This window comes from Poecile atricapillus, chromosome 2 (genome assembly GCF_030490865.1).
Source record: "Poecile atricapillus isolate bPoeAtr1 chromosome 2, bPoeAtr1.hap1, whole genome shotgun sequence".
Classification (NCBI taxonomy): Eukaryota; Metazoa; Chordata; class Aves; order Passeriformes; family Paridae; genus Poecile; species Poecile atricapillus.
In genome coordinates, this window is record NC_081250.1 from 32,384,041 (window position 1) to 32,402,212 (window position 18,172).

Here is an 18,172-nt window from a genome sequence, read left to right on the forward strand (position 1 = left end):
TTCAAACTCTTAACTTTTACAACTAAAAAGCTTTTGCCTTGACCCAAAGGAGTGACAGTGGACCGAGCCAACACACTGCAGAAGTCAGTAGGGCTTTTTGGGGGCTTCCCCCTACACACAGATCTGGCAGAAAAAGTCAGCAGTGCCCATTTATGCTTTAGACACTAGCTTTATCATTATTCATTGAAAATTTCCCATTGAGACTGAAGGTAACTTTTTCTCTTACTTGCAAAATAGAAATTTCTTCTGTCCCAAACCCGATCACATGAACTTGGTTAGATATGAGAAGGCAAGAGAGATCATATTTTCTACCACATACGGAGTAGAAAATAGTCAAAAGTTCTGCTGGAACAGCTGTTGATCATTTCTACTTGCACTCATTTCCACTGAAACTAGAAATGTAAAGAGGAAAACTGTCAAACACCACTGCACAATGAAGATTTTTCACTCCACTAGCTACAGGGCAGTCTACACCCTTGCTTACTCCTCAAATGATTTTTATTTTTTTTTGAGTCAATACAGAAAACAGCGCATTATTTTACTTCCACTCCATCTTTCCATACAACCTGTACCACCTGCTTCTCTGAAAGGGACAAATTCTGCTGCAAGCCAGCACCCTGTGGTCTTTTCACTTACATATTTGACCTGGTGGTATTCATGTTTATTAAAAGTATCTTTGAAGGCCTTAAAAATACGTGCACAACACTGCAGAGTTCCATGCCTGTGATCACACTAGCAGGGTAGTGCATGTGGGCTGCAGGGGATGGGTTTCAGGAGCAACAGCAGGGATCTCGAAGAGATACTCCTGTGCTCTACCACCAAAAACCTGCTGCCTCTCAGCCCAGCACAAACACCTCCTGCCTTGCAGGATCCTGGGGCCAGCTCCAAGCAGCCTGGCATCACAAGGAACAGATTTTCCAGTGTGCCATCAGCCCAGCACAGGAAAGGTATTATGACCAAACAGACCTGATGAGTTCGCTCCTTGATCTCAGGGTCAGGAGGTCTCCCCTGCATTTGTGATGCTCCCATCACCTACTAAAACAGCTAGTCTCACTGCATCAAAAATGCAAGCAAAAGACAGCCTTGTCAGTTCTTTGCTAAGGAGAAAGGCATCTTTCTGTAGTTACATGTAGGAGGCAATGCTTTTAATCCCACAAAGCTCAGAAGATAATACCATGCAGAAGAATTGGGAGCAATGGAGAGCAGTCATTGTAATCTAAGGGTACTGGAGGCTGAAACTCTAACACCCCTCACACAATTGCAGTCTCAATGACCCATTCCTTGCCTCACCTCTGTGAGGCTGCTGTTACTTCACTGTCTAAATGGAGGAAAAATTAACAGCTACTCCACAATGGAAACAAGAACAATGGAACACAAGGATGGTCACAACACAGGTTGGTTATGGCAAATTAGTTGGAACTGTTGACATGCACGGTCTCAGGAAATCAAGTATTCCTACTGCAAGAAGAAAATAAGTTGTTCCTGTCTTTGCTCTGCAGACAGTAGCTTTCCAAAACGATGGAGGAGGTGATTGCCTGCAGACTTTAAACAGGAAGGCACAAAGGGCAGTTGCAAGCACATCAATGCTTCATGCATCCCAGGGAAACTGCAAGATCAGACTTTGACAAGCTGAAACAAAGCATTGCATAGCTTATATCTATTTTGGAAACAAACCCACACTTCCATGTTGAAGCAGGTTAAGATATTTCATTAGTCGAGTGAAGACACCGCTTTGAGAGTTCTCCTATTTGTTTTACAAAGACAGAAGTTACTTTTAGAACATATGGCCACACAAAAAAGTCACCAACGTGTATTTCTACAGGCACACGAGTATTTCTACAGAGGCACTGCCAGACATTGGCTTAGACTAGAAGCTGTCATGTAGCAAAGTGGTGGAAGTCCTGGGCACTTGTCTCTAACATTAGTTAGCAACACCTGATTTTTTATTTCCTCGCAGCTGCTGAGCTGGCAAAAGTTCATGTTCTCTTCTGATATATTTCATAGTCCTTCCACTCTCCTCCTAGATCCCACAATGAATTTCACAGCCAGTGAGCTCAGATACCTGAAGGCTGGTTTTAGTTTGTATACTACATAGCTGAAAAGGCATAGCTAAAAGGTTTATACCCTTTATACAGCCATCTGCATATGCTAAAGGTGTTCAGAGTCCATCAAAATTCACAGAAGACTGCACAGCTGGGAGAGTCCCAATCACTGATTTATCATGAATCCCTTCTGCACACTCCCACTGCAATCCCAGACACAAAGCCATGTTTTCAAGTATTCCCACCACTGTGCTGTTTCTTCCACTACCTGTTTGAAAAAAATGGGATGTCACCAGGAACAGATTTCCTCCTGGGTATGAAACCCAAACCAGCTGATGGATTATACACATGCTAATTACTGAATATTAGCAAGAGGCTGAAATGACATGGCAACAAGCAAGTCTATAAGGTTGCAGTCACTATACTATTTAAGTCATCTCAGCTTGTGACAGCAACTTAAAACAGCAACCATTAGGGCTGCAATAACCAATACCCACAAATCATAAAGTTAGAGATAATGAGCTGATCCCATGCTGCCTGTGAGAATGTTGCAGGTCCACATGAGTCCTGTACCCGAAAGGAAGAAACAAAATTCCTGTAGTTGGGATGTACTACACATCACTTCTCTCTAAACTTGCATGAATGGTTCCTGTAAATTTTTATAGATTTGGACAGAAAAGCAGAGATACGAGAAAACAAATTCCCAAGAAAAGGAAACAAGTGCCAAGAAGGTAGGATGCAAGATTTTTGCCCAGACCAAAACTGTGCTGAATCTCCACAACAACACTAGCACACGCTAGCAGGCAGCAGATTGATAAACACACCCAAAAGGGCAACGGTTGTTACATGCAATTGTGAAGGCTACAGGTTTAATTATAAATCAAATGCAACAAAGGGCTGAGCAACACCTTCCTAGAAGCCACTGGTACATGATTATAACCCCTCCACTTCAAAGTACATAGCTGAGTTTAGCCTCCTAGCTGCTGCACACACTGGGTGACAATGAGTTCAGTAAAGAAGCTATGTGAGGAAGTGAAATTGTTGCATGAACAGCTATCTACTACTCACATAACTACAGCCTGATTTTATTACCAAGAACAACAAAAAAACCCCCAGCATCCAATAAAAGGTGTTGATTTGGATTCATTTCTTACACATGCATTCAATCCCCTATTAGGTTTTATAACAAACCAGCTGTTTGCAAGGATAGTTTTAATCTGTCTTCCCTTCCCCCTGCAAGTTAATGGTGGGCTTCAGTTTTCAGAGTGATTTCCTGTTTGCATTATATTCTAGAAATCCTGCTCATTTGCTTCACTAAAAGGCATGTGCTTGGAAGTGGTTTTGATGGCTTCTAGTCACATTCCCCCTTTTTGATTGCCACAACACTCAATGTCTGAAAATAAGGGAGCTATTTCAAGTTGCATTCCCTTCCCCTCCCTGCCCACATGTACTTGGCTACCAGTTTGGGACACAGGATCAGAGGGAGCTTCGGGCTTTATAATAACACAAAATTAACAGACCTTCACCTCTCTTCCCACTACTCAGCAGATTTGGCTCTGTTGGTGTTCACTAACATCTTAGAGACCTCCTACCTATTCTTCATGTTCTCTTTGCAGGTTTTGAAGGCCTCAGTCCAGCAGCCAGTACTCAAATCCCAGCAGCATGCCTCTCCTGGAGTGAACACTAACTGCTGGATGAAACGGCATTGTGCAGCTGCAGATTGTGTTGGTATCTCTTGCCTTCCCATAAGACTGTGGCACTTTCCCGTGCTTGATACAACAGCTTCACTGCTTGCCTCCGTTGTATGTCTCCCTTTTTCTGCAGGAGATTCTGCAGCTGAGCTCATTTTCTTGCTTTATCCCCCTCATCCAAGATATAACTCGAGATTTTTCTGTAGCACTGGATGAAATCAAATAGGAGCTGCAAGAAGGGATGCAGATGGGGCCTCAGTATTGAATGGTCAAACTCAAGGCTACAACCAAAGCAGCTACTGTGCGAGGGAGCACAGAGGCAACCCAGCAATGTACTAGTACAAGTAGCAATGCAGTAAGTTTGTGTCAGGAGCAGCCCCACAGCAGACTTGTTCATTAGCCCAAGAGCCAGTTTCTACTTGGCTAGCAAATAAGACAAAAATCCCACACAACTGAGCACAACTGCGAGCGGAGATGTGCTGACTACCATTGCATTATAGCATCAATAGGAGTGGAACTAGCCAGACCCTTGGAAATAATCGCATTTTCTTTCCCTCCCTCCACAAAAGAGTCAGTTGCATAAAGTTAGGTCAACATGTGGTACGCATATGATTCAAATGTAACATTTCCTGGCAACCAGCAGCATGCCCAGAGGAGGATCTGCACTACTGATAATGTCAATTTTTGCCATGGCTGTTACAAAAAAAGAAAAGTCTGCTAATCTCTTGAGACATAAGAAGCAAGCCCCATTCCACTACTAGCTTTCCACAGGTTTTATTACAGGTATTTTTTGGTTGGTTGGTTTAGGGGTGGGGAGTGTTGTTATTTAAAGGAGCAAAGCTAATACATACACAGAAGTGTTTGACAGAAACTACCCTCAGAGTGAAACAGTCTAAAATTAATACTGTACAGATTTAGTTTCTCAATTCCAAATCAATAAAAATTTCCAAGAATGGACAAAGATAATCAAAGAATGGGAAACAGCTTCCAATAACAGCTAAGAGGCTCTACCTCTGAAAAAGAAAGGGCTGAGGCATAAAGGTCATTAAAACCATAAGGAAAATAGAGAGGGAGAAAAGGTTAACAGAGTTATTTCTATTCACCCTTCCTTCCAGTAGAGGAGCTGGGAGATAGGTGGAAGTTCAAAGCATGTGAAATGGGATGGTTCTTCCTGCAACATGCCCTAAAACCATGCCACTTCACTGCAGTGTATTGTGGATGTCAGGAGTTTGCATGCTTCAAGAATCTGTTTAACAGAAATCCTAGATTAATTTCTCAAATACAGACTCACTGGTTTTAGGTTTCAGGGCTGTAAAAACCCAAAAGCCAGTAGACTGCTCTGGTGAACTATCACTATATCCTTGCCCTTATTCCTGTACCCCTCCCAAGGCACAGAAAAGGTGGGTTACAGGACTGTACATTAACCTCTCCTCTGACCCTGTGTTGCTGATTTCATGTTCTTTATGCACAAACTGAGTAGAGTGGATTAAGAATCATTGAGGCCACTTCAAGTCAATATTTTTCTATTCCTTTGGCTACTGTGAACAAAAGTTCAAAATTTCTGGTAGTATTGCCTGAGGAACAACTCTTACACATTTCCCTCAGTTCCCCTTCAAATTATACAATAGGTAAGTCTGAAGAAAGAATCCCTGCTAGTGGCCTCTTCTTTCAAGGCAGGTAGCTGGAATTATTTCAGAACTTCCCTAAGAGAAGGACAGGAGTAACTATTTTCTTAATCACAGCAATTTTACAATATTTGAAGGGCATTTATGTTTATAGATGCATGTAGCTTTACCAGCAGCCAACAGAAAAGGTATGGATGTCTAATTTCTTCAGTTTTTGGGCTGCACTCTCAACATCTAATACCAGCCCTTCAGCAGAAGGCCCAACACCAGTAGGAACTGCTGGTGCCTTATTTGACTGAGAGAAACCTAAGTGAGATTTGGATATCGGGCAGCATGAACAATTAATTAGGAGACTCAATTTCCATGAGAAATACAAAGAAAAACTATGTCAATAGCTTTGACAGGGATAAGTACATTTTTCTTATTAAAAAGTATATTACTTTGTGGATCAAAAACATACTTTGGGACTGCTATGAGGTTGCCAGCTTCAGAACCTACAATTTTCATTAAGTAACCCTTTAGCAGTTTGGGGTTTATGGCACTGGAGTACCAGTGGTAAACAAGATCGTGCATTCACATGTGAAATGAAGCTACTCCCAGCAGCCTGGTGGTGCTGCTTACTTAGTTTCTGGGCTGTGTCACTTAAGGGTGGTTTGGACAATGGCTTAATTTATCCAGCACTGGCATACTACCTCTAAGATGTATCTGCAGATATGCAGCACCATTCCCAGGCAGGTTTCCCTGCTATATACACAGGCGACAGATGTGCAGAGGTTCCACATCCAGCCTAAGTCCCAGTAATGATGCTATACTGAATAACATTTGGGCTCAGAGGATGGTACCCTAACCTGGCCACTTTCTGCCTGGAGGGCAGAAACAAGTGTCTGCGACCTGGCAGCAAAGAGAGTCAACAACAACCTGCATTAACAGGAACACCAACAATGGATGGAGGAAAGTTAATGGATACCAAGTGAAAGGGAATAACCAATCACATGCAAATACTTCATCCAGTTTTGGGACCTCTGGTACAAGACACCATTTGAGACCCTGGAATGAATTCAGTGAAGGGCCACCACAAGATGACTGGAGACTGGAACACCTCTCCAGTGAGGAAAATGATTGAGCTCAAATAATGGACAGCTTCGGGGGGAGCATAGCAGCAGCCTGCCCCAGAGGTCACTGAGAAGATAGACCTGAGCTCTTCACAGAGCTGGAGGGTAGGAGAACAAGAGACCCCAGGCTTAAGCTGACACAACAGATGTCCTCACCAGGTATAAGGAAAGCAACTCCAGCCAATAGGATAACTAATCCTTAGAACTGGTCACCTAGAGAGGTTGCATGAACTGCATTTCTAGAGATCTCCTAGACAGGACAAAACCTAAAGCAACATGGCTTGAGTTCAATACAGAGAGCTGATTTGAGCAGAAAGTTGGGCTGTAGACCTCCTGAGACCCCTTCCAACCTGAATGGTTTTGTAATTCTCAGAACAAACATGTCACAATACTGGATAAAGTGGTTGCATCATGATTAACATTACTTCTTAAGTAGAAATTATAGCTAAGGAGTGCAACACCTTGACAAGTGAGTCCTTGAACAAAGGTCTTCACCAACACCTTTCTGGAACTGCATATAATAAAAAATAAGAATTGGTGGCTGGTTGCCCAAAAAGTCTTGAACCAAGAAAATTTTGTATGTCTGTTAAGATTTCTCAGGTTTTGGAGTCACTGTTAGTGACAGGATAAACAAGTAACTATTATTCTAGGCTTGTAAGCAACACATTGTTTTAACAGTGCCAAGCAACCCTATGGTGACAATGCCAAAATTCTTGCACACTACCAGCTGTTTTAGGTATTAGAACATTTCTGAAAAGTTTAGAGATTACAGGTTGTGATTTCCTTTATCACAGAAGACTAAAAACCAGTAATTAAAATTTCTTTTTCTCATCTCAGTCACAGGACAATGGAGTAAATTTGAATGGGGGTGTGTTTTTGGTCAAACAGTTGCACTGAAACATTTCTTCCTTTTTCTATACCCTTCACTTGGCTATTTCCACCATTGAATTCTGAAAGGGAAATAAGACAGGGCTATAAATGTAGTCTCAAAAGACAAATATTATGCTCATATTAACTGGAATGGCCACATTTAACACTTAAAACTCACCAGTTTGCTGTGTTTTGACAAGTAGAGTCCATCACAGCTAAAAGCAGCTTACACTCTAACACAGATATGTAGACAACTCACAATCACAAAGCTGTGTGGCTCAGACATGGCAACAGATTAAAAGTCTCAGGTCCAAACTGAAGCTTTTCTCCCCTCCTTGTCCCTTCTACAGCATCTCACAAACCCTGCCCTGCAGTCACCGCGGCTTCCTACTCAGCTCGCTTAAGGTTATGGTCAAAAAGCTGAGACACTTCATGGCACAGTTTAAAACTTGCTCAGCCAAATTTCTTGCCTCTGCCATATGAGTCCTGCAGCTGCCTGAACATCCACCCAACACCACATGTCCTGCAGCACAGCCCAAAACCTTCTACTTCCTCTTCTTTTGGCCTTATTACCTGGGCCACCTGGAATAAGAAGAGCAACTTTCACACCTCTGAGCTATGTCAGTCAACCAGCTCAGATCCCATGAGTCTTTTGATTTCTCTGAAATAGGGTTTTAACACTGTCTAGCTCCTCTGGTTGGAAGACCACCTTCTGTATCTTCTAGGTGCTTAGTGCAACAGAGCCCTTGGAAGACCACCTTCTCTATCTTCTAGGTGCTTAGTGCAACAGAGCCCTGACCTCACCTCTAATTTCCCTACTCATTACTTAAGCTACTACAAGTTTCCTAGAGAAGCCTTTGTGTTAACTAATGCAAGATTTAAGACTTTTCTAAGCCTACAACTATAAGAGAAGAACAACAAAATACCTTCATTTGGGACTTCTAGGGTATGAAGTCTTAGAGAGGGGCAGATGCTCAATAAAAGTAACACTATCAACCGTTTTTAGTAGGACTCTGATTTAAATGAAAAAATGCTGTAGCCCAAATCTCAAAGAAAATTAACTTTCCTCATTGGATTTTCCCCTTGTTTATAGTAATTGTATGACAATTGTCAGCAGCGCTGTAACCAACACATTTGTACGAATAAGTCAATCTAAGTGAGAAATATGCTTATTGCATATTTATCCAAAGACCTTCACTCCCACACTGTATTTCAAACACCTGCAAGTGGTGTTGATTACCTCACATATACTTGTAAATATCACCCCCTATAATTAAGCCAGGCAATTAAAATCCCAACCTAAGCCAGTATGTCATTTGAAGTGCAAAACTGGGTGGTCTGCTGTGGTCACTTTCAAACATCAGATTGCCTCACCTGCAGCTAAGCCCAGCCAGATAATGGGAAATATATGCAGATCAGGAAAACCTGTTAATTCAGAGTGTGAGTCCCAGGTGAGATCACAAAGGAAAGATGATCACCCTCTCTTTTCTTTTTGTCAGAAGAGAAGTGCTCCCCATGGTCCCCTAGGAATAGATCTAAGCCCAGGAGGAAGCAGTGCCTTTCTGAGGTTCTGCTTTGCCCCAGGAGCAACTCTATCCTCTATCTTGTAGCTAGGAATCAAATGAAGTATTTGATCAAGATTCAAATACTGTCCAATGTACGTGATTCTTGATAAATCTCTCCAATTTCTCATTATAACAGAATGAATCGGGGGAAGGAAGGGAATCTCCTTTCCAAAGGCTTTTGACACTGCCCCCTACAACAAACTCATAAGACAAACACTGACAACAGCAGGTGAGAAGCTGACCTTGGGATCCCTGTCAGGTAGCAGTCATTACCAACCACTGTCAAACTAAAAGGCTCAATTTCACAGGGTTTTCAGGGACTACATCATCTAGTGTTATATCAGGTTCCTGCTCACTAAATCTGAAGATGGCACAAAGTTGAATGGCGTGACAATATACCTGAGGACAAGAGCTCAAAGCAATCCTAAACTACTGAAATTACTCTGGAGAAGCCTTGTGGGACATTCCCAGGTAAGAGACTTCACAACAATAAATAGCCTAGAAATAAGAGTCTTGAGACGAGATTGAAAGAACTTAAACTCCATCCTTAACCCTCTCAAAGCATCATAGGTCTTCCAATATGTAAAAGAACTACTGCAGAGAGCAGAATAACATGTTCTCCATTCACCTGCTGAGTAGGACAAGTAGTAATTGACAAGAAATACAGCTTAGTGCCTGATGTAGCACACTGTTTTCTGTTTCCTTCTCAAAGATCCCTACCAGAGATTCCAAGACTTAGCAGGCAGCAGCAGATTTGCGCATGTGTTCTGCCAGAGTTTTTACAGCTAAAGATTATTTTTATAGCACTACATTAAGTTAGGATTCTTGGAGGAAGCTTGAGGTGAGAGACCATATTTTGATATATTTTATACATCTTTCATGTTGAGTCACCTTACTTCTAGAATTCTTCTTGTTCTTACAGCTCATTCCTGCATCTCCTCTTTGCGTCCTGGTTTTATGAAAAATATCTACTTCATATAATCATAACTTATTCTTAATTGCTATAGTTTCATTGGTTTTTCTTCCTAAAACCCACAAGATCCCTACCTGTCCTCTGCATATCCTCGGTATCCTAAAATAGGCTGCATCTTAAGCAGGTACCATTCATCAAAGTTAATTTTTACACTCCATCTCTGAAGACAAAACAATCCATCCCACAGAGCTTAGCTGCTTTATTCAAAGCAGTGATACAAGCTACTACAGATCCTCAGGACAGTTACTCAGTGCACTATTAAACTTACAGACATTGGCCCAGAGAGAATCACTCTCTATTCTTTTAATGATACTGAGAGTTGTCTTACAAAATATGGAGATAGGTTTGAGCCATCCCCACCTTCCCTGCATTGTCAGAAATCTCAATGCAGAACCTGCACTCACTTTGCAGCTCTAGAAATCCTTTTCCATTACTACTTCTGCTTGGGGAATCTGAAACATTGCAGGTCTCAACATCACTATGAGACTTCATTTTTCATTTCCATGAAAAAGTGAGAAAAAGCAAACCCTGTTTAGTAACATTCTTTTGCCTTCAGAAGAGCTAAATCAGACCTTCCTTCCCACACATTTCTGTCCTCGAAAGCAACCTGCAAGTCTCACAGCAAAGCTAGGAATACACATTCACAGCATTTTTCTTGCTTTCTTTGCTCACTCAACAGGTTCACACTTCACAGGCTTGGCTTTTAGTCTACCTTTTTTGTTACCAAGTTCATCAACACTATCTGTTTATCTGCTCCATCCAAACCAATAAGGAAATAAGCCCACAGAAGATAAGTGGGAACTCTTCAACAGCTACCTTCCTGCTGAGCCAGCAAGTGCCATTTCTGGCACCATCTGTGTCCTGAAAGTCTGTTCTCTAGTGTTTTATTCACTGAATATGGAAAAAATATTTGGAAAGAAAAATCTCTTGAAGCACCTTTCATGCCCGTAGATGCTACTTTTAAAATGTTTTAAAAGAAAGAGAAATAAAAGGGGTTGGCACTGCACAGTTCCTCCTCAGAGCTCTACTCAAGTCCCCATTGTGTTACACCAGAAACAAACTCCAGGTACTTCAATTTTAAATCACCATACCTAGATCTCCTTCCAGAGGGCCTACAATTTTGTCTTGCAAATACACCTCCAGTGCTGAATACACACAAGCTGAGAGAGTACTTGCCATTAAAATTAGAAATCAAATCAGTGTGCTACAGACTACAGTTCAGGAAAGAGTAAGAAGGGGTCTATTTACTTTTCTGCAACAAGCAGAGAGCCAGGGTACTTGTTTCCAATAATTATGAGACTGATATATGTGGAGAATGGGAAACAACAGTGTTCCAAATCCTCCACTAGTCACAATTCTTAGCTTCAGTCTGGGCTTTGTATTTCAAAAGTGAGGACAGAAAAGGGGAAGAGCACTACCACTATATATGACACTACTGCTACCCACACACTACCACTAAAAATTATGCACTGCTTGAGAGCTTGCTTCACAAAACAGATTTTGCAACAAGATAAAATTATTTGTTTAAAAATCTAACCATGCATGAGCTCTCCAAAATACAAATCATGGATTATGGATACAATATATAGGCAAACTATGTATAAGCAGCAGAAAAGGAAGATTATGCATTCAGAAGTCATGACGCATCTATGGAACTGGTCTATGATCCAGAATCTTCAGAGACAGTCCAGTGAGGGTCAGGGCAAGATACAAGTGAACTCATAGATGAATAGAAAACATGATCCTGGCTAATCCTCTACCAGTCCAGACTCCAGCTGCAGTCTGAAGCAACTTCTAAATTTTCTTAGTCCGTACAGAGATGCTGTCTTCCCTACACCTCCAGTTTCTCCTAGCTGGGCAAGGAGCACAAGAGTACCCAACCCACGCATACAGAAACCTGCAGAACTTTGCCAAAAATCCTGTGAAGTTCAAATTAATTACCAGACAGGTTTTGTACAAACTTAACCTTGAATGCCTTGGAATAAATTAGAATTTTATCTTTTACAGCTGCACTTCTCAAGTGAGCTCTTCAGGATAGCAACCTTACGGGTTTTGTTTCAAAGTAGTAACTCAGCAGATTGTAGCAGTTCATTATCTGCTTTTTTCTCCACCACTTAACTCTGAATATAGTCTAAAAGGGTTATCATACCTTTTCTGCTTATACCACGATGGTCTGATAAGTGCATAGTGAGGGCTTACATAACAGAGGAAACAACTACAAGCCAAATTGCTATGGCTGATTTTAAGAGTCAGTATTTTTATCAATAATGTCAGCCTGCATGGAGGAGAGCACTAGTTGGAATATTTTTGTCAAAAGGGGCAGCCAGAAAAGCAAATAGCTAATCTGAATTTCTGTACTTGGTTCCTGAAATGTCTTGCTAATACATCCCTGCTACTCTGTGGCCATTTATATCCACTCTTTCCCAATCTATATGGAATAACTGCGGGCCAAATGCCTTCCCATGAGTTTTCAGGACATCCAGTTATGTCCAAGAGAAAGTCAAAATTTCCTTATCACTAAAGTTCAATATTTTCTTTCTTCTCTTCTACTAAAGGCACTAGATTTTACTAAATAGATATGCATATCTCTCAGAAAGACAAGAGGGTACAGCAGTGGAACAGTTTCTAGGGTTTCACCAGAAACTGATTTACTCCAGCATTCCATGCATCTCAAAAGCCAGCTTCTACCTACATGGAGAATGAAGGGCCTATATCCACCACGGGGCACCTTCCTCAGGTGATGGATCTCAAAACATTCTCAATTCAAATTAACCTTCAATATTCCTTGAAAGATCTCTCTCTGTTTTTTTCTGGTATTGGAAACCAGGAGGCAAAATTCACCTGTGGTGCTCAGAAGTGGGAGCTACTACCAAACTCTGTTGCAGATGAGCTGCTTTTGAGAATGTTATAACTGTCTTCCTTATAAGAGGGCCCTGTGGGTGTTTTGTTGTAAGCCAAGGGCCATCTCTGTGCACAGAGATGCTCGCTGGGTCCCAGTCCCACGTGGCCCAAGGCATACAGGTACCACTGTGTGACACCCTGTCAACAAGAACAGCTGTGGAGAACTGAACTAGACAAGCACACTGACTTCTAGGGGCAGTCCCATGGGTTTTGTAAAGAGCTCGTTTTTATAAAGAAAAAAAACCACAAAAAAAGCCAAGACAGTTACTACAGCTTTTGCAAAGAATGGCTCTCTAACCTTCCTAATAGTGACTATACCAGGGGAAAAACAGTTCACAAGAACATGAATCTGCTGTTCTTTTCACATATCCTATGTCACAGTAAAAGGAAAGGTGTTGAAGAGTACAAAGTGTGCTTCGTATTTCAATATGGAACATACATGAGGGCTAGTAGACTAACTAACCTAGAGACCTCTTTCATCAGTAGTTTTGGTCTGGTTTTAAGGATTTCACACCTATTAGAAGTCAGTCTTGATTCAAGCAATTAACAAAAGGGTGATGAGGCAAGCAAATTGGCACAGAGGGACTATAAGACACAATCTAAGTAAAATCACTCCAGCTGCTATACGTGCACACTCGCATACAATCCACTCAGAAAAGATTCTGCAAGAACTTTGCCTCAATATAAATACCTCTCTGAACGTATACATTTCTACTCTCCCCACTATGAAAGATTTGTTTTAAGGGGGAATCATCAAAAACCTTCTTACAGAGTTCAAAGGAATTTTTTTCAAGGATTTTAACACCAAAAAAAGATATTGGAACCCAGGGTAAACTGACTTGAGACAATTCCCTGATTAATTTAATCACCACTTGCTGTACTTTATCAGCACTGTTTTAAGGACATACAAAGCTTACCTGCTTAAGTGCAGAGGTGCCAGACCACCAGCATTTACAAAGAAAAACTTTAGGAAATTAGTGGACAAACTGTACTTGTACAAACCCTGTTGTTGCAAGAGAATGCAAAAAAAGTATTGTAGAAATTTTGGGGTCTCTAAATTCTGTGCTCAAAGGGTCAGGTCTGTACTTGTAGACAAGGCTGACATGATTTTAATAGGGACAATTTTAACTTCCTTGGGAACTTTAGGAAGACAAAGTGTTTTTAAAAAGATGGGTAGAGAAAACATCTGTCTGAGACCAGATGTCACCACAGAAACTGCAACAACGGAGAAGAGGGATCATTTAAAAGTCAGCAAGCAGATGGGAAACAGGATAGATACCTGTAATACACAACCAGTATTAGCTACATGTGTAAGGAGTCATGAGCAGGTAGAAGCATTTTTAAGAAGTCTGCTCAACAACACTTCTGTTAAACATCTGTTTATTCACATCTCTTAGTTCTGTGCCTCTGCTCTGATACTTACTATTCCTACACAAAATTCTCAGAGGAATTTTGTACCAAAAAATAAGTTAATCTCCAAATTAGTCAGCCTCAACCATTTCTATTACTATGCTTCCCAGAAGCTTGACATAAAAAAAGCAGTAATGAAATTGAAATAAGAGCTATCAAGTGGATACTGTTAAGCTGAAGGGTATGCAAGGCTTGGGAAGTGCAGGGAAAAGCTCCCATGGAGAGCAGGCACCAGAAAGGCTGGAGCAATGAGAGGTGGTGTGATACCTTACAGAGACCCTGTAGTTGACAGCCTTGATTCAACAGACCAATGCCTCCATTTTCCTTCAAAGCTGGGAGGCAATCAGGCAGTGCAAACAAAGAAGTAGCTGCAGATGGAAAGTCAGATGAAGGCGACAGACCAAACCTGCTGGAGAACAATGCTACCAGGGCTTTATCCCCAAACCCACCACCCTCTGAATTCCCTCAGGCAGGAGGATGACTTACCACTGATAAAACATGAAAAAAACATTTTAAACATACACAAGGTAGAAAAAACAGTAAAGAATACAGATCTATCTGTTCTCACAGTTGGCTGTCTACTACAAAAATTAAAACACTATTTGTGGAGTGTAAACAGCAAGTATGTATTACACTGGTGAGAGCCAATAATCAGAATATTGTGAATGAACAATTTGCCATAATGCCACCAATACAGAGGAGAAAGGAAAACAAACAAGAGCCCCTAAAAAAACCCACACCCACAAAAAGGACCAGAATTAAATTTCTGCTTCAGTAAAGGTTCTTGATTAAGTATTTAAACAAGAACTTAATAAAGTTTCCTGAGCTCATACACCAAACACCAGCAAGGTCCAAAATGGATGAGCTTTCAGTCAAAGAGAGTAACTGCATCAGGAAGTCAGCATTCACCAAGGAATCCATTTCAACATTTTTTATGGTTAACTTGGAAAACAGAAATGAAGGCAGTTATCTGAATTGCTTAGAAGGCTCTATTGTTCCCTCTTCCAAAGGATTTTCCCCAGAACAGAATGGGTGGTGTGTGCAAAGCAAGTGAAAGGTGGGGGAAGGGGAAAAGTCCTGTGGATAAAGAGAGAAACAGAAACATAGTTTTTAAGCAAAGATACGATTTTTTTAAAGTAACTTCCTACCTCCCACTGCAAGTGAGGCGGGATATTCCTGATCTGAAGCTTCCGACTCCTGCAGATAAATTAAAGAAAATGGTTTTTAAAAAAAAACCCAGAGAAAACATTATTGCAAGATAGACTATACATAGCAGTGTCATACATTTAAGCATCTGTCATACTAAAAGGGGCAAAACCAAATACAGAATTCAAAAAAAACCAACAGATCGCCGAGGGGGGAATGTCAGGTCAAAACCATTTCAAGTCCAAAGAACTGTTACAGAAATACTTGTTACACATTTGACAGCTGTTACATTTCATGAAGCCTCCACTTTTCTTGAAGAGTAATTCTATTTTAGATTTAAGGCCTCCAGTATCTAATTCTCTGTTATAAACGGGTGTGATAATCCCATGTATTTGTACTGGCTCTCCTTTAAGAGTTTTTTGTTGTTATTTTGTTTTTTTAAATTCACCAAGATGCTAAGTCAGGATGTTACATTCCTTCAAGGTACGGAATATAAATTTGAAAAAACACGTTTGCTTTAATATTAAGCTTTTCATTAATTTAATGATGGACTATTTTCTAATATTTACATGACTAACATTCTTCATTCCTTATTGGGAGGAGAGGGTAAGAATCAGTAAATTCATTGTATTTTCACCCCAAATTTACATCAGTTTTCACTTATCTAGTAAACAAAACATTCACTTTGAAGTGCTACTGCAAAGCCTGGCAGTGTGCTGGCTGCCTTCACAGCCAAGTCCTTTGTCTCCTCCCTTCCCCCAAAGTGAGAGAACAAATAAATGCCAGAGATGCCACAAGCCCCTTGGGATTTACAAGAATGTGTAGATTAACACAATTTCGGCTAGGCTCAGGTATGTTGAGCTAGTAGGGTCAGCCTGACCATCCTGGAGAGCTCTGGGGAAGGGAGAGAGGACAAGAGAGCAGTCGAGACTTAAAAGGTCTCAACTGCATTCTGGCACACCAAAGCAGCTAAAATAAGTGTCTTGTGTTCAAACACTTAGTTCTACCTCACACTTTAATTGCTCAATAATGGCCTCTGTCAGAAAAAAATGCTTAACATTTTAAGGACTTTTTATAACAGTCAAATTTATACAAGCCAGTGAAGTCTTGAAGCAAAACATGTTTTAGAGATGTTCCTGTCTAGCAATAAAATCAAAAGCTTTCCTTTTCGCCCCCAAATCCTTTTAAAATACACTCCTTTCCCTAACACCACCACCTACCCAGGCCCGCAGTGGCTGTTTTACATCTTGAAATGCTCTTCCCAACAGGCTTTGTTCAAGGCAAAAGCACAGATTACAGCACAAAGCCACGCAGCCAAAACTGCTCCTCATGTGGAGGTGTCATCCCCAACACCATGGCCACCATGAGATCAAGCAACAAACGTGATTTGGCCAGAAAATCGAAACAGATCTTAGTTTTGTAGCATTTCTCAGCTGTTTTCACTCCCTCTCAAGCAAGTAGGAGCAGATTTCAACATTTGATCATATAAATAGGCAAGGAAGGGAGAACGAAAACCCAAACCACACACAACCCAGTTAAGGTTTCATTTTCAATAAAGCGGGGAAAGTCAGGAGCTGCTTCACTATAATGGGGAGGGCAGAAAATTTCCTTGAAGCTGGCAAAGTTTTCCTTAGACTGCCATCTCAGCTAGTAATCTAAGCTAGTAAAAGCTGCTGCAAAACAGTCACCCTCAAGTAGTGATATACTGCTCTGAAACATCAAAATAATCTCACACAGCAACCTGAAACTTGGAAGTTGAGTCCTGAAGAAGAAGAACATAAAAGGGGACGTTCATTCAATATTAAAAATAACTGGGAAATTTTCATACAGCAAAGCCTCAAACCACAAAATTGGCAGCCAATACTCTATTCAATGTGCTTCAAACCATGTTGTGCCATTACCTGTAGAGTCAAATTAAATAATCACACTTGTAGATTCAAATTAAAATTCATTACTTTCATAGCAAGGAGTGCCATTCACAGAAAGATCCGAGCCCAGCAGCTCTGCCACCATACCAGCAGCAGGTCCCACCCCAGGCCCAAGCCCAAGTTTGGCCACCAATGAATAGAGTATATATCCACTGAGGAGAGAGGGAAACTGGGGGGAAGTCCTTCCCAGAAACACACAAGTTACACAAAACTATCACCTCACATTTCATTTCAGAAGGAAAACCTACAAATCTCTACTGCTCAGCACCTGAAGGATGGACCAAGAAAATTGCAATCTGTGCTTTTAATCATCTAATGCAGAGGACTAGCACAAGGTTTGGCATTGGGGTTTTTTTCCTTCCCCTTGTGAATTCAAGGGACTGAAAAAGTTTGATACAATTTAAAACTTTAGCCAGTCAACATTTGTAGCATAGAAATAACTTGAACATCCTGAAAAGGAGAAGGAAAAGAGACGGGCAAGGAAGAAATGCCCCCTTAAAATTACTAGTTTCCCTGCCACATTCACAAACAGCAAAAGAAAATGTTAAGCTAAGTACAAAACAGGTACAGTCCTGTTGTGCACCTCAATTTATGGCAATAGTGAGACACCTATTGTACAAAACTGAAAGGTCACTTCAAAAGTACAAGAATAGCTATAAACACACCATTTAATTTGGAACTATTTGTACCTTCATCAATTTCTTGGCTGCAAGTAATTTTAACTTGTCACCTAGTGCACAAGTTTGGAATCTGGTGTTTATTGATGCATGTGAAGTTTTAATATTTGTTTTTCCATTATTTCTGTATCACAATTAGCCATAGGGAAAAAAACATAACTGAATAATGCTTTGCATAGCCAAGAGAGAAACCACATTGAACCAGCGTAAGAGATCATGGACACATTTGAGA

At 40.9% G+C, this 18,172-nt stretch overlaps 1 protein-coding gene across 2 annotated transcripts in view; it reads right to left on the reverse strand.

Annotated features, from left to right (window-relative positions):
* The window catches only part of IGF2BP3 (insulin like growth factor 2 mRNA binding protein 3), a 110,341-nt gene that overhangs the window by 69,911 nt on the left and 22,258 nt on the right, over positions 1-18,172 (reverse strand). For both annotated transcript variants that reach the window (XM_058832444.1, XM_058832445.1), the window contains one exon: positions 15,338-15,386. In XM_058832444.1, the coding sequence (XP_058688427.1) occupies positions 15,338-15,386 (49 nt within the window). The remainder of the gene's footprint in view (positions 1-15,337; positions 15,387-18,172) is intronic.